Below are 16661 nucleotides of genomic sequence, written 5' to 3'. Positions count from 1 at the left end.
TCTTTAATGAAACAAAAATTACTGAGCTTGGAAAATACATCTTTCCAATTGCAAACATATTTAGGACAGGGCAAGCTGTTTGAAATTATACCAACAGTCTGTAAATGTCATGCCCAATGTGCCAGCCAGCATGTGGCAGTTGGGTCTTGTCTACTTCAGGGTTTTGTAGAATTATTTATAGCACATTTTCTCTACTTCCAAAGCCTTTTCCAAAGAAACTGTACTCTCCTAGATATGTGTATTTCTAAACATTTGTCCTATTAACACTGTTTGACCACAGTATGTTCAAAGCCTTTTCTTGTCCCCTGGAGACCATTTTAACACATGGGTCAAAAGTCCCATCCAAGAATCTTTGCCAGATTAACCAACTCATTCAATATTCATCTTGAATATGCGAAGTCATTTCCAATACCGAATGGTTTAACAGACTTGCCTGTGTCATGTAAATCAGAAAGGCTACTGAAAACAACTTTCCATTTACTTGAGTGTTTAGATTTTAAAAGGCTGGCGAAAAGGAAGTACACGGAGGATAAACCAGGTGAATTAATAGGAGACACCTGGCATAAAGCTTGAGTCTAGTACTAGAATACTTCTTCACTAGGACAACTTGCTAAACTGGTTTCTGCCTGCCCTTCCCTATAAACAGTACTTATTTGATAGTCTTGCCAAGACAGTCCTTCAGAAGAGTTCTTTTCACTCAAGTTATGATTTAAAGATAAGATAACGTTGGTTGGAACTACAGGAGATTATTTTAACACTAAGCTGGACTTGTTCTGATTACTTTTTATTTCATGCTTTTATAAAAGGGGTTTCATGCCGAAGGTACCCACCCACTTGTGTGCCAAGTCCAGGATGCTCTGCCTCATCACTCCTGGAAGAATGATGCCATCTAGCGGAGGAGTTGCCAGTTCTTCTTCTGTCAATTAGAAATTGGAATAGTTTCAAACTTTATTAGATGCTTTTCTAAACAACAAACACTTCTTGTTATTTTTAAAACACTTCTTGTTATTGTTCTGGTAACAAACACGAAAAGGGGGCCATTGTTCTGTACTGTCAAATTTTCCAAATCAACTCACACTTCAGGTAGATCCTTATATTTTCTTTAAAAGAAAAAAAAATGCAGAAAAAAGAACAAGAAAGAAAATCAGTCATCCTTCTGCTTTAGTCACTAAGCTGTGCCCGACTCTTTGCAACACCATGAAATATAGCCCACCAGGCTCCTCGAGGTCCATGGGATTTTTCAGGCAAGAATACTGGAGCGGGTTGATTTCCTTCTCCAAAGGATCTTCCTGCCCAGGGGTTGAACCTGCATCTCCTACATTGGCAGGTGGATTCTTTATCACTAAGCCACCAGGGAAGCCCAATCATTCTACTACCTTCAATTTATCCTTAACCAGTGAAGAATGAGATGGTTTCCCACTAACAAACAATAAGAGTTATAAAATACTCCAAAAAACAACATTCCAAAAGTCAAAAAACATTGCAAAGTCAAAAAGATTAAAGCTGGTTGTGATTAGGAAAATGGAGGTAGACCCTTATCCAGAAACACTGGGCATCACCCAACCTTCTAAGAGCACCGTGGGGCAACCCTGTCCTAAGAGGTATGCAGGCCCACTCAGGCTGCCACTGCTCCCACACTGGCCCTGACAACTCTATCCAGTGACATTCAACCATGGAGGAGCACCCACATCAAGCATGGAGACACTGACTTCATCCTCTGAAATCGAATGCAATGCATGCAGGGTGGGCTCAAGCATGGATATGCCCAACAAAGAAAGCATAAGAAAGAAGAAAAAAGGAAATCCAAACAACAAAATAACACTCCATGGGTGACCCACAGGGCCAAAGCCAAGACACTGGTCTACTAAGAGAATGACTGCAGACACTCCCAACCACAGTGCAAGTTGGCATGATGACCTGTCTACAAGACTCAGCGCGGTGCTTCCCTGGGGGCCTAGCAGTTGAGAATTTGCCTGCCGATGCAGGGAACATAGGTTCAATCCCTGGTTGGGGAAGATCCCACAAGCCATGGGACAATTAAACTAAGCCTATGTGCCATAACTACTGAGTCTGGGTGCCACAGCTACTGAAGCTCATGAGCCTAGAGCCCGTGCTCCACAACCAGAGGAGCCATCCCTGTGAGAAGCCTGCACACTGCAAAAAATAACCCCCGCTTGCAGCAACAAAGACCCAGTACACCCAAAAATAAATAAATCTTACCAAAAAAAAAAAAAAAAAAAGAGTGTGGCACACCAGCCACACAGCCTCCTTACAGAAGGATGCCTCTGGTACTCAACATTCCCTTTCCTCCTCACCTCTGGCACCCAGGAAGCTGAATCTAGTGAGAAATTTGAGCCTTAAACCATCATTTTTATATAGATGTTGAACCTCAGGACAGATGTGTTGCCTGTCATGTGTCTGTAGAGGACTTCACAAGGGATGTTGGAAAGGACCACTGGGTAGCAAAAGTTGGGTAAAAATCGGTCTTTGAGCTCCAGAGCCACTTGATGCAGCCTGAAAGGACTTTAGAGATCACCTAGTGCAGTCCTGTTTTCCAGAAGGAGAAACTGAGGCTGAAGAAACATGGGACTTCCCAAGGTTGGTGATGCTGGGGAACACTGTCAGCGCTCAAGCCTCTCAACACTGTGGCCACCACCATTTGCTTTTATAGGCTGTGCTCTGGACTCATCCACTCCACTGTGGCCACATGAGACGTCCCCAACAACAACACAGCTCTCTGGAATGCAAGGACTCTATGTTTACTCCTGTGTCCCCAAAACTCAACAACATGCCTGGCCCAGAGTGGTATGTAATACATGTTTTTGAGTTTGTTTGTTTGTTTATTTTAAAAAAACACCTCTTTGCTAGGGTATAGCAGTATGATTTCTTTGAATTTTGAGTCAAAAAATCATCTGCTGAAAACTGCTGTTTCAAAAGAAGAAAATTTGTTTTTGGCAATGTTTTGGGGGCTACTTTGATCTCAAGATAAACACGTGTTTTGCAATAGCAAGCAAGCTGGATATATGGATGTACAGACCTATACATGTATGCACACATACACCCCACACATATAAACAAACAATTCTAGTGCCCCCAAACTGGACCTCCCCTAAAGCTTGCTGGGCTTTAAGACCATGTGCTAAGTCACTTCAGTCGTGTCCAACTCTTTGTGACCTCATGGACTATAGCCCACCAGGCTCCTTTGTTCATAGGATTCTCCAGGCAAAAATACTGGAATGGGTTGCCATGCCCTCCTCCTAAGACTATATAGAGTTCAATGAAAACAGTGGCCCCGCGTGTGCAAATGCAGTTTTGTGAAACATATGTAACACCCAAATCTGTAACCACTAGCCTGAGGTCAAGGAACAGAACATCTGCTTCTCTGGTTGCCAGACAGAGATGATGACATGACAACATTTGGGTGAGAAATATTCATTTTCCTCTGCAACCACAAACAAGCTTACAAGAGCCAGAATGAGCTCCAGATTGCTCAACAGGAGGAAAACAGAGCCTACGAACACAGCTTGTTTTTGACATAGAAATCATTTGGGGGAGATGAAGAGTTTAGAAGCAATAACAGCAGGATTCATCTGACTTCCCAAATTCAAGCACTAATGAGAACCAGGAATGTGGGTTTGTGTTAACGACCCAAACACCAACAGCACAATCATTCATTCATTCAGCAATATATACCGAGCATCTATCAGTATCAGTGTCAGCATCAGTGCCGCTGGCCATTCTAAGTATGAGGGATACATCAGCGAACAAAATCGATGTGACTCCTTGCTCACTTTCTAATGGGCAGAGGCAAACAATTATATTAAATAGCATGTTAGGCAATGGGAGGGGAAAAAAAGAAGGTGATGGGGAGTGTTGGGGAGAGAGTTTAAGATTTGCATTAAGGTATCCAAGAAAAGGCTTACTGAGAATGGGTGTCTGGCAAAGACTTGAAGGAGGTGAGTGAACAGCCACCTAGCAAGAGTACTCTGAGCAGAGCTGGTGTAAATGCATCGCAAACTCACTGTGAAACTCAACCATGACAATCCCATCTTACTTTCACAGTAGTTCCAGTGTCTAGTGTTAGATAATATTGCTTTCTCAACAGTGAACAGTAAGTGTGTATGTCATATGACTCATCAATGAAATAAAACAGAATTGGGGGCCATGTGACCTTACAATCAGGGCTGCAGTTATGGAATCAAAACCCACATGAATAGACACTCAAAAAGGACCTTCTGTATAGCACAGGGAACTCTACTCAGTGTTGTGATAACCTATAAGGGAAAAGAATTTTAAAAAGAATATAAACACACACACACACACACACACACACACACACACTGAATCACTTTGATATACACCTGAAACTAACACAACCTTGTAAATCAACTATACTTCGGTTTAAAAACAAAAACAAAAAAACCCATGAGTTCCAAGCCAAGTGTCACAAAACAGGGCACAGCGCTGTGGCAGCTACCTTGGCCCAAAGGAATGGTGAGTGGGTGCTCATGGAAAGAACTCTGCTTGTAACTCTTATTGGAAAGCTTTTTGGGAAAAAAAAAAAAAACTCAACATTTTGCTGATTTTCAGTGCATTATTCTTTGTCTTCTCCTAAAGCCACACAGTATAAATCAAAGTTACTAGACTTGCTGTAATGTCTGTTTTCTTTTTAAGCCCAAAGATTGTTCCTGACATTTCCCTCACTTCTCTCAGAGTACTGTTCAAACATTTGTTCCATTTCCTTTCTCCTTAAATTTTATCTGATCTGTCAGTGAACACCCTCAAATTGAAGGAGCATCTTCACATTAAAACTACTTATTTCAGGCAACCATAACCTGAATAGGAACTCTCAAGGTCTTGTATATTTTATAAGAGTCAGAAGACAAATTCATTCAATTCTCTTCTGACCTTTAAAAGCCATGGAAATCGTTCATGATCATTGTTTGCATAAGAGGTCATTTTTCACCAGGACAGTTTCTGGTGTTTCTGGTTAAATCATGTAGCTCTGATTCAGACTGTGCTTAAATCCTGACATCTCCCATCCATAAATAAGGATGGTGCCACTTCTGTATGATGTCACTGGTTTTGTTTGGGATTGCGTGGGTTTTCTTGGCGATGGGGACGGCAGTGGGTAGATGGAAAGAATGAACTGAATCGATTTATTATGTCCTATGTACGGAGTTCAACAGTGGCTGTCAACTTTCAGGAACAGCTTTTGATATATGTCATATGCAATAACTCCAAATTAGAAATCACAGATATTCCAGTACAGATTTTGTTTTTCACGAGTGTCAACTACAAACAGCCAGGTACGGAAGGACAAACATAATCTATACCTGGCTTTTCATATGCCCAGTGTTACCAAGGATCAGTCCCAGAACATGGTGTACTCACCACACCTTCGGTTTGTTCTCGCTGGGACTGGAATATAAGGCTCATTTTGTAATTCTCTGAAAGCAATGCTCAAATTAGCTCTGAAGTCAGCTACATCTGAATCACCATTTCCCTCTATCTGTAGCCAAATAACAAAAGAGCAAGAGGCTACTATATCTGCTTTAAAATTAAAATTTCATTTAAAGTCTGAATTAAAACCAATCCCAAGATTTCAGCAGTATTATGTTGGTCAAAAAATTGTTCGAACTCAACTCAATCTTTGGAAACTTATCATTTTACATTTGGGCTTTCCCTGGTGGCTCAGACCGTAAAGAATCCACCTGCAATGCAGGAGATCCGGGTTCAATCTCTGGCTTAGGAAGATCCCCTGGAGAAGGGAATGACTACCCCCTCCAGTATTCTTGCCTGGAGAATCCCATAGACAGAGGAGCTACATTTGGAAACTTATCATTTTACATTTCTAGTCTGTGGTTTCTGCCAACTAATTTAAGAGAAAAGAACTGCAAAGAAGGAAAGTGAGCATTCAGGATATTAAAGGCAATAAAGAAGTACTGATTTTTGTAGTAGACATATATTAATGGTCTTAAATGAACCACAATCTAAATACAATCCCCAAATAAGACCAATTTGTCCTAAAAACGGTGTCCTTTATTCAAATAGAGCTCCAGTGTAAATCTGGAAGGCTTCTAATGTATTATCAAAATATGTAGAAAGGGCAATGATTGTTAAACGAATTACAATAAGAGAGTGCACTAAATTTCATATCAGTAGAAAGAGTAGACTATGCTTATCACTATAGTGTCTTATACATAGTATATGGTAAATCACCACAGGCTTCCCCACTGGTTCAGATGTAAAGAATCCACCTGCTATGGAGGAGAGGTAGGTTCAATCCCTGGGTTGGGAAGAGTCCCTGGAGGAGAACATGGTAATAACCTACTCCAGTATTCTTGCCTGGGAAATGCCATGGGCAGAGAAGCCTAGCGAGCTAATCCATGAGGTCACAAAGAGTCAGACACGGCTGAAGCAACTGAGCATGCACGCATGCATGGTAAGTGACCACTGAAATAATCAGATAGGAAAAATGATACAATAATAAAAAGGATAAGGCAGCACATTTTCAAATAGTGGAGATTTAAATTCCTTAAGTTGACAACTCAAAAGTAAGTACATCTAAAGCCAAAAAACAAAACCAAAAATCTTTATAAATACTGTAAACTCATGAATACTTGGACAGCAGAAGCACAGAAAATCTTAAGATCTTGGAATTGAGCTACTTGTTCTCTTGTTCTAAGGTTTTAGTTCTTTTCTCTCCAATCCCACTGAAAATGATTGAAACATAGCAGAGAGCTGAAATCTGAGTGGATTACCTCCATCTTCATTTATCCAATAAAGAAAAAGATTCATAGTTCCAACTTCAGTTATTTGATTTTCTTCTCCATAGAGCCACAGAACCTGTTGACACGCATTTTCCACTGCTTCACATTGGGCAAAAAGAGACGAGCCATAATTCCTTTTAAGAAAGAGGAAACACATGATTATGAATATACTTCAGCCCCTACCTCCCAGCAAGTCTTTAATTCAAGCATGGATGTAGTCAATGTACTAGGTTCTTAATTATATATCCTCTCCAGTTAACTGCATAATATTAGAGGAAACACATTAGAGAATCTATGTGGTCTAACCGCATTCATTTGGGAGAGAGAGATCAAAGAAACGTTGTGCATTTCTAACTTGAAAAGAGAAAACACAGGTGAAGAGCCAAGTCAACAACACTTAAAAGTTATTGAGTATTTTTTCCACATGCCAATCAACTGTACATGAATTACTTCATTTTGGAGGCGTGCTACTTTTTCCCTTTGTTCTAATGTTCTAGTTCTTTTCACTGGAAAAGACCATGATGCTGGGAAAGATTGAAGGCAAAAGGAGAAGAGGGCAGCAGAGGATGAGCTGGTTAGATAGCATCACTGACTCAATGGACATGAATCTAAGCAAATTCCCGGAGACAGTGAAGGACACGGAAGGCCAGTGTGTTGCGGTCAATGGGGGTCGCAAAGAGTCACACATGACTTAGTGACTGAACAAGAATATTCCATTTAAACCCCACAAAACACTATTGAGTTCGCGACAATCATTAGTCCCTTGGTTCAGATGAGAAACTGAGGCTTAGAGAAGTAACTTATATCAAGTTATATGTGTTCATTAGCAGAGCACCAACTCTGTGTTTTAACTGGTACCTTTCAATATAATCAAGAAATACCTATTGTTCAATGTCTAAATTCCCTAAAAGTAAGACAAGAGGCTAAATATTCCTGATTTTAACCAAAAAATATTCCAAAAATCTGTTTTTCTCAATCAATACTATTCACCTTGGATTATTCAAAGGAACATGGCATATCTTCCTGGAATGACAATGTAGTTTGTAATAGTAATTTATTTACTCATTCATTCATTCATTTGTTACCTGACTCCTAGAAGTTTAAGTAAACTTGGTAGGGGAGCACTTTCCTCTGTAAGTCAGAGTGTTAGATATAACTGACATTTAACACACACATACACATGGCTCGTGGAGAATAAATTCAAACTAAAGAGACAAGAAATTTAGATATATTGGAATTCTTTTTAAAGAAAATATATTTTGACAAATGGTCTATCATTTGGAAGGAGAAATGACTTCTAAATTAAACAGAAATATTAATGCTTTTTATACCTTAAATTTTTATTTGGCATAAGTAGGTTCATTCATAATGATGCCTAGCTCTCACTATCCTCATTGAGTTCTCCAACTATATGTTGCCTTAGGAGAAAAGGACTGGGGCTTCCCTGGTGGCTCAGAGGTCTGCCTGCAATGCAGGAGACCTGGGTTCGATCCCTGGGTCAGGAATATCCCCTGGAGAAGGAAATGGCAACCCACTCCAGTACTCTTGCCTGGAAAATCCCATAGACAGAGAAGCCTGGTAGACTACAGTCCATGGGATCGCAAAGAGTCAGACACAACTGAGCAACTTCACTTTCACTTTAGGAGAAAAGGAAGTAATATTTTAAATTTATCTTTTATTAAACTTAAATGGGAAAAGTATTCAGTAGAATATAAAATATGAATCAATGCTTTAGATAAAACATGAGAGTCCTTAAATATATGTGATGCTTGTTTGCTTTTCTATGCTTCTGGCTATATAATTCACTTTCCTTGGCTTTTAGAAGATATCAGCAAACAAGTTTGAAAGCACTCCTCTAAGACAGTCAGGACTAGGAAAAAACCCTAGATCCATCCTTGGACTATGAAGCCCCAAGAAGAACATAGAAACAATCAAACATACTACCAAAAAATTAATGTTATTATTACCTTCCAGAAAATACCCACCTAGGCCTTTTAAATGATCTCTTTTATATCTGGGCAAGATTAAATTTTTAGTATTTCCTAAGTCAAAGTGTAACTTAAACACAGAAGCCATATATCACAGTGGCTACATGCCATTCTCATCTGCACAGCTTCTCCTCTCTTCCCACTGTATTCTCCTGGGCCCTTCCTATGCAGCCAAGTCATTCTGCTTGGATTGACAATCATAGCATCCTGCCCCTACCACAACTGAAGAAAAGGGTGGGCAAGTAACTAAGTTGCTCATAAGTTCTTCTTTGAGTTTACTCACTTATTCATTTCAATGTACAAAACCCTTTGAAAAATGTATTTTTCCCCTTTGAGAATGGTGGCAGCTTGTCTGCTATGATGCTGGGTCTCTTGTATCCATGATCACCAGCCTTCAAAGGAGAAGATACCTGAATTAGGAGAGCCTTATGCTAACACATAGCCAGAAGCTTAGACAAGAGATGGGGGAAGGATGGAAAGAGAGGGAAAAGGAGAGAAGAGAGAGACTGGGGTGGACGTAGCACGAGCAGGACATACGCAAGGGCAGAGCAATCTGGTGACAATGATTCGAGCTCTTATTGGTCCACAGCTGCCATCCCACTAACATGAGCCAGTCATTCCCTTCTCTACTCAAGATGGATTGAGCTAGTGTTCTGACCTGTAACTCAAAGACTAGTGACTAATGACTGAATTATTCTAGAAAGCTATGGGAAACAGACATCATACAATCTGGGGAATGATGAGATTTACTTACACCAGGGTATTCAGATTCCTTTAAAAGACCCTCAACATGTATACTTCAAAACACAGGCAATGAAATGTAAATTACTAGTCAGTCTGGAGATGACACAATTCTAATATTCAGGAGGCTTTCATTTTTAATGACCATAGAACATCAGACCACCCATATTCAGAACCAATGGCAAATACGCAGTCACTGGGTTCAATGATGAATACTTTTTAAGGAGTAGACCAGCCTGCAGGGAGAGTCTGTAGACAGAGCGTGGGCTTGGAGCCAACAGGCCCAGATGCAGCTCTTTACTGTCTACTTCTTGTTTAGTTGCTAAGTTATATGCGACTCTCTTGTGACCCCATGGACTGTAGTCCGCCTGCCTCCTCTGTCCATGGGACTTCCCAGGCACGAATACTGGAGTGGGAATCTCCTCCAGGGGATCTTCCTGACCCAGGGATTGAACCTGCATCTCCCTCACTGACAAGTGGATTCTTTACCACTGAGCCCAGGGAAGTCCATTTATAGGTGTGATTTTCCCCCAATACAAATGTGTGTCAAAATTCTCTCTCAGGTGTAAACTGTATTATTAATGTCCACTGGGTTATTGATACTTTGGTAATATACTTGGGCTTCCTTCCACATGCTGCCAATATTAAGGAAAACACATGTCCTTGGAGGAAAGAGGAAAATAAAAAAGTGGGAAAACTGTCTACATATAATTTTAATGTAGAATCTGGGAGACTAGGAATATTAAATACATCCCTCCAAAAGAGTAAATCCTACTGCGTGCAATCTAACTGATTACTCCTAGGAGAGAGTCCAGGAGATAAAACCAGAAAGAAAGAGAGCCTCATAATATAAACTATTGTCTGTTGAGGAAGTACCACCTACCAGGCAGGGTACTAGGTTCTGAACCCCATTATTTCAACAAATTGTGTTAACACAACCCAGATGTTATTATACTTTTGAGGACTTGTAGGGAGAAAGGACTTAATTGCATAAGATCATGCAGATATGTGCACGATTTATGGGTATCTCTTATTCCCAGATCCACACTGGAAACTGTCAGGTTCTAACTCCATACTTGTTGAGAGCTCCCTAAGTGCCAGCCAGGATCCTAGGCACTTCACATTACCTTCCTTCATCTTCACAGGTAAAGTGGGCATTATTACCCTCACTTTATCAATGAGCAAACTAAGGCTTAGAATTTAATCTGTTTAAAAGTTCTAAGATTAAATTTTTTAATCTTAGAATTTAAAAATATATATATATATTCTCTCTCTTCCTCAGACTCACTTAGACAGAAAGCAGAATATTCTTGAGCTTGTGAAAGTCAATAGATATTTAATAACTACCAATTGACTACAGAGGTACTAAAAAAAAAGATTAGAAGGTAACTATTGAATAAGTTGGAGGAGGGCATGGCAACCCATTCCAGCATTCTTGCCTGGAGAATCCCCATGGACAGAGGAGCCTGGAGGGCTACAGTCCATGGGGTCGCAAAGAGTCGGACACGACTGAGCAACTAAGCCCAGCACAGCACTGAATAAGTCAGGTCTAGAAAAGAACAATAATACATAAATCTAAGGTTCCCGCCAAATGTCTTTCTTAACTAAACTGAATGACAGTAGATGCAAAATCATTTGTTTCCCTGTGCTCCTCCAGGTTGGGAGTACAGGAGCAGAGAGCTTTGAAACTCTTGGAAGCAACAGGCGGGTTTGTGACAAATCCACTCTCTGCTTCATGCCTGCCCTCTTGCCAATTTTGCTTTTATGTATGAGGCCCAATACTCTCTTCTCTAAGAAATTTCAAGTCAATGTCCACTGATTCTGGTCCACATGAGCCTAATGAGTCAAACTAGTAATTTATTTTATAGTTGGCTTTATTTCTTAGAGAAGTTGCAGATTACAGAAAACCTGAGCAAGAAACAGAGCTTCTATAACTCTTATTCCTCAATTTCCATTTCCCTTCATATTAACATCTCACATTAGTGGGGTATACTTGTTATAACTGATGAGACAATATTGAAATCCTAGTTGTTCATAGTAACACCAGAGTTCAGTCTCTGTGTTGTACAGAAAGTATTGATTTTTAATTGCTCTTTAATGATCATATATTCTATGAGACTGCCTCAATATCATCTTTGTAACAAATAACCATCTGCCCAGACACCAAACTAAAGGATTCCCTGCAGTTTGCGTCCCCATGTTATCTTTTCCCAAGGCAGGTAGGGGGAGCTAGAGAGTACGATTTAAAGAAGAAAAAATTTTATGTTATCTCTTCATCAAGATGGTTGCCTTACCGCACTGTGCAGGGAGAGAAGTTTTAATAGACTAATACAGATATGTTCTGTGAATAAGTCTGAAAAGTAAAGAAGCCATTGAGAGAATAAACAAAAAAGTTTTTGACCTGGCTAGCCTAGGACTTAGGAAGGAGATCAACACGGAGTAAAGTGACTTAGTTTATTTAATGAACTCCCATCAGAATTGTTTTCTTTTTTTCCTGGGCTTCCCTCATAGCTCAGTCAGTAAAGAATCTGCCTGCAATGCAGGATACCTGGGTTTGATCCCTGGGTTGGGGAGATGCCCTGGAGAAGGAAATGGCAATCTATTCTAGTATTCTTGCCTGGACAATTCCATGGACAGAAGAGCCTGGCATGCTGCGGTCCATGCGGTTGCAAGAGTCAGATACACCCTAGCAACTAAGCCACCACCATCAGGATTTTTCTGACCCGATGAGGGAATGCAGTTAGTGAGTGAATGCCAGTAGGGATGACAGGACATAGCCTTTTACCACCATGCCTTTTTGGGGATAGAAAAGTGAGAAATAGAAAGTCTATGGAGGGTTCAAAGCCAGCTGTCAAGGTCTCTCTGGCATGTCAGCACCACATCCTTTCTCTCTCCCAGGGCTCTGAGACTTTACAGTTTGCACCAGGGCCCAGAAGACTGCCACTGAGTCACCTTGCAGGCCAGCTGGTGCTCTTCCAAAGGAAGAGCCACGCTGGGTAACCCGGCTATTCTTGTTCACCCGTCGGGGCATTCCCGATTCACGGCCAAGTCCACCCCTGAAATTGTCTCACACTTTCAAATGCTCTTTTATTTCCAGCCAGCTACATATGGCCTATGAGACTGGCCTGACCGAGCCAAAGCAGGGCTGTCCCACAGCCAGTTGGCAGCAGATATGGTGGCAATCTGCGGGAATGAAGACAGCACTTCAGTGAAGCAGGCACCTTCCCCAGACAGGGCTCCTTGGAGCCGACTGAGAGCTTGCGCCCCAACACCAGATGCTCTCGAATGCCAACTGTCAGCCTGCGGCCAGGAACCAGCATCCCGGGCAGTTCATCCAAAGCGCTGATTTCCCTCCTGGTTTAGTTACTTTAGTTCTTGCTTATGCGTTAACAGTCAATGTTTCTCCCTTACAAAGGGCTGCAGAGGTTATCCTTCAAACAGCTAGCACATTCAAACCACTGAAGGCTAAACATGAAATAAAAATGAACATTCCAGTGTGAATACTAATATATATAATCTGTATTGAAGTGAAATGGTCATAACTTAATGGTCACAAGGGACTCTATCCTTTAGACAGAAACACAGATCAACTTACCCTCCCATCTTGCAGTCCCCGGTCCCACCTTTCCAGGCTCTTACATACTTCGGGTTGGCCCACAGGGACACAGGATTAAAGCTTCCACTGGAAAAATAAGGTCCCACTGGGCTCAAGATTACAAAGAGCAGGGCTTTAGTCGGCTTCTTGACTCCCAGAGAAGGCTGGAATATAGTAAAAGTGCACACAACTGTTAATCTAAGAGGCAGATGCCAGTCTCAAAGTCTAGAACAGATCTGAAACATCTCCCAGAAGCCACAAATGACAGCTGTTACTTCTGAAGCTGAGTTACACAAAGCCTGATGGTCTTCTAAGAAGAAAACACCAAGACTTGGTTCCATTTTGCTTTGCTTTCAGAGTTATGATTTTAAAGGAAAGGCAGATTTGTCTATTGTTTTATTAGTAGGTTTTTTGTGCGTGCTCAGTTGCTCAGTCCTGCCTGACTCTTTGCGACCTCATGGATGATAGCTCGCCAGGCTCCTCTGTACATGGGATTATCCCAGGCAAGAATACTGGAGAGAGTTGCCATTTCCTCCTCCAGGGGACCTTCCTGACCCAGCGATCGAACCCACGTCTCCTGGGGCACCTGCATTGGCAGCAGATTCTCTACCAATGAGCCACCTGGGAAGACCAGTACATTGCCAACTAGCCATATACTTTTGACAACTAGCCATATAACACCTTTCAGGATTGCACTGATTGGGAACTGAAAAAGGAAAGAACCTAGACATGATTTCAGTTTTGGGGGGTGAAACCTAACATCTGCTTCTCTAACTTGCCCTTCTACTTCGTTCAGAACACTCTGGTGCCAGCAGACTTGGGCTGGAGAAAGTGCCATTAGCATATCCAACTGTGACAGATAACAGACACCAAAACTGTAGCTTCACTAGAAACAAAGACATCAGACAAGACAAATCCCCGCCACCCGGGGCCCCTGCCCACCAAAAGACATAGGACGAAGGACTCAGGAATTCGTATTAGGAATGACAGAGAGAAAACAACCTTCCCCACAAACACTGAGAAAATCACAAGCCAGCAATGCAATCATAAATTTCTTCAGCACAAAAGAAATTACTCCCAGTTGGTTTTTAAATAGAAAAATTGAGAGACTAAAAAGTTTTGAAGGCTATATATTCTAAAGGCATTAAAGGTTGCTGGGTTATCCTGTACAGTTATAGGCCATGCAGGTAAGAAAACAAATTAAGACTATTACATTAAATCTTGGACAATAGAATACATACATTGAGTCTTCAAAAAAGAAGCCTAGTCTGCCTGGATGGGGTAGCAATCTGGTGTGAAAATAATAGGAGGAGACTCAAATTCAGCCAATTCATGACTTTTGTAATATTTAATGAAACTGGCTAAAAGTGGGCCTGGGGATATATTTTTTTTTCTGAATTTCAATTAAATCTCCTCTTCTGCCACCTTGTAGCTCAAGGAGCCTCACCCACTACTTACGCCCAGATGAAGAATCAGGTAGGCAAAAGATGTGTGAGCCTGATACAATGTGTTTGTACATGTGCATTCTGATGCCACCAGAGAGGCTTACGAAATGGGAAGCTGAGCCCATTCACACAGTATGTGAACCTGAGGGTCACACAGGGCTTGGCTGGCCCCAAAGGAAATGGATAAAGAGCAACAGATACCAAGTCAAGGAAATGAGTCAGTTCACAGACTTAAATAATGAACTTATGGTTGCCATGGGGGAAGGATAGGGTGAAAGGATAGCTTGCATGTTTAGGATTGACAAGAACACGCAACTGTATTCAACAAGGATCTAAAGTATAGCACAGGGAACTCTGCTCAATGTTATGTGGCAGCCTGGATGGGAGCGGAGTCTGGGGGACAATGGACACATGTCTATGTATGGCTGAGTCGCTTTGCTGTCCACCTGAAACTGTCACAACATTGTTAATAGGCTGTACTCCAATGCAAAATAAAAAGTTCAAATTAAAAAAAAAAAAAGACAAAGAAATGAATCAGTGTTAGGGAAATTAAATAGTCTTGTTTAGGCTTCAGAGACAAAGCAGGGCAGGCCTCCGACCTTGCTTCTGACCTACATAGATACAGCCCTGACTACTGCTGTGGGTGTCAGCCACACCTGCTGTGAGTGTTAGAAGAGAAACACAATAGATAGATAGGGAGCAGATCTTGGAATCTGTCAAGTCCCCTGAGGAGGTCTGGCCTACCACTCCTAGGACTTAGTAACATTCCAAGATTTGCATAACAAAGCAAGTGTTAGTTGCTCAGTCCTTTCAGCCTCTGTAGCCCACCAGGTTCCTTTGTCCATGGGATTCTCCAGGCAAGCCTACTGGAGTGGGTTGCCATTTCCTTCTCCAAAAGAGGAAACAGCATTGTAAAAAATTAACGTAATACCATTGCTGCAGTTTTGCTGGCAGATTGACGATGATTTATCAATAACCTCAGATATGCAGATGACACCACTCTTATGGCAGAAAGGGAAGAGTCTCTTGATGAAAGAGAAGAGTGGAAAAGCTGGCTGTTACAACTCAACATTTAGAAAACTAAAATCATGGCATCCGGTCCCATCACTTCACGGCAAATAGATGGAGAAACAATGGAAACAGTGACAGACTTTATTTTCTTGGGCTCCAAAAATCACTGCAGATGGTGACTGCAGCCATGAAATTAAAAGACGCTTACTCTTTGGAAGGAAAGTTATGACCAACCTAGACAGCATATTAAAAAGCAGAGACATTACTTTGCTGACAAAGGTCCGTCTAGTCAAAGCTATGGCTTTTCTAGTAGTCATGTATGAATGTGAGAGCTGGACCATAAAGAAAGCTGAGCACTGAAGAATTGATGCTTTTGAACTGTGGTGTTGCAGAAAATTCTTGAGAGTCCTTCAGATTGCAAGGCGATCCAATCAGTCAATCCTAAAGGAAATCAATCCTGAATATTCATTGGAAGGACTGATGCTGAAGCTGAAGCTCCAATACTTTGGCCACCTGATGCGAAGAACTGACTCACTGGAAAAGACCCTGATGCTGGGAAAGACTGGAGGCAGGAGGAGGGGATGACACAGGATGAGATAGATGGTTGGATGGCATCACTGACTCGATAGACATGAGTTTACGAGAAAGCTCTGGGAATTGGCGATGGACAGAGAAGCCTGGGGTGCTGCAGTCCATGGTGCCTCAAAGTGTCGGACACGACTGAGTGACTAAACTGAACTGAACTGATGAGAACGTATCAGTTAGCATCCTGGGATTATAAGTGGGAGAAATGGAATCTTTGAAGTCTCACCCACAAAGCGGACACGCTGCCTGGGAACTTTTCCTAACTGGAACTCCAGACCGCTGTCACTCGAGACTTCCCAGTGCTGTTTAAGTACGGATGTTGGCAAATCAAATTTGGTGATGTATGTTCTATTGCTCTCCTCTGCTGTTTCTATTTCTTTTTTCTTTTATGTTAGAATATTGAAAGTAGACTAGATAGTTCTCTAAGAAATATTTGTATTGTTTATTTGTATATAACGCGTGGCTTATTTTGTTAACAAATCCTCTGGACCTGAGACAATAGTGAAAACTTTCAGCCAAACAG

At 41.4% G+C, this 16661-nt stretch overlaps 1 protein-coding gene across 4 annotated transcripts in view; it reads right to left on the bottom strand.

The window, feature by feature from the left end:
* The window catches only part of BCAT1 (branched chain amino acid transaminase 1), a 122199-nt gene that overhangs the window by 24601 nt on the left and 80937 nt on the right, over window positions 1-16661 (bottom strand). For all 4 annotated transcript variants that reach the window (XM_012159865.4, XM_042245231.2, XM_042245233.2 and 1 more), the window contains 3 exon segments: window positions 13098-13261; window positions 6765-6907; window positions 831-916 (listed from right to left, as the gene is read on the bottom strand). In XM_012159865.4, coding sequence (XP_012015255.3) covers window positions 831-916; window positions 6765-6907; window positions 13098-13261 — 393 coding nt within the window.

Source organism: Ovis aries, chromosome 3 (assembly GCF_016772045.2).
Source record: "Ovis aries strain OAR_USU_Benz2616 breed Rambouillet chromosome 3, ARS-UI_Ramb_v3.0, whole genome shotgun sequence".
Lineage (NCBI taxonomy): Eukaryota > Metazoa > Chordata > Mammalia > Artiodactyla > Bovidae > Ovis > Ovis aries.
The sequence above is the reverse complement of the archived record's forward strand: the minus strand, read 5'-3'. Positions and strand labels throughout refer to the sequence as shown.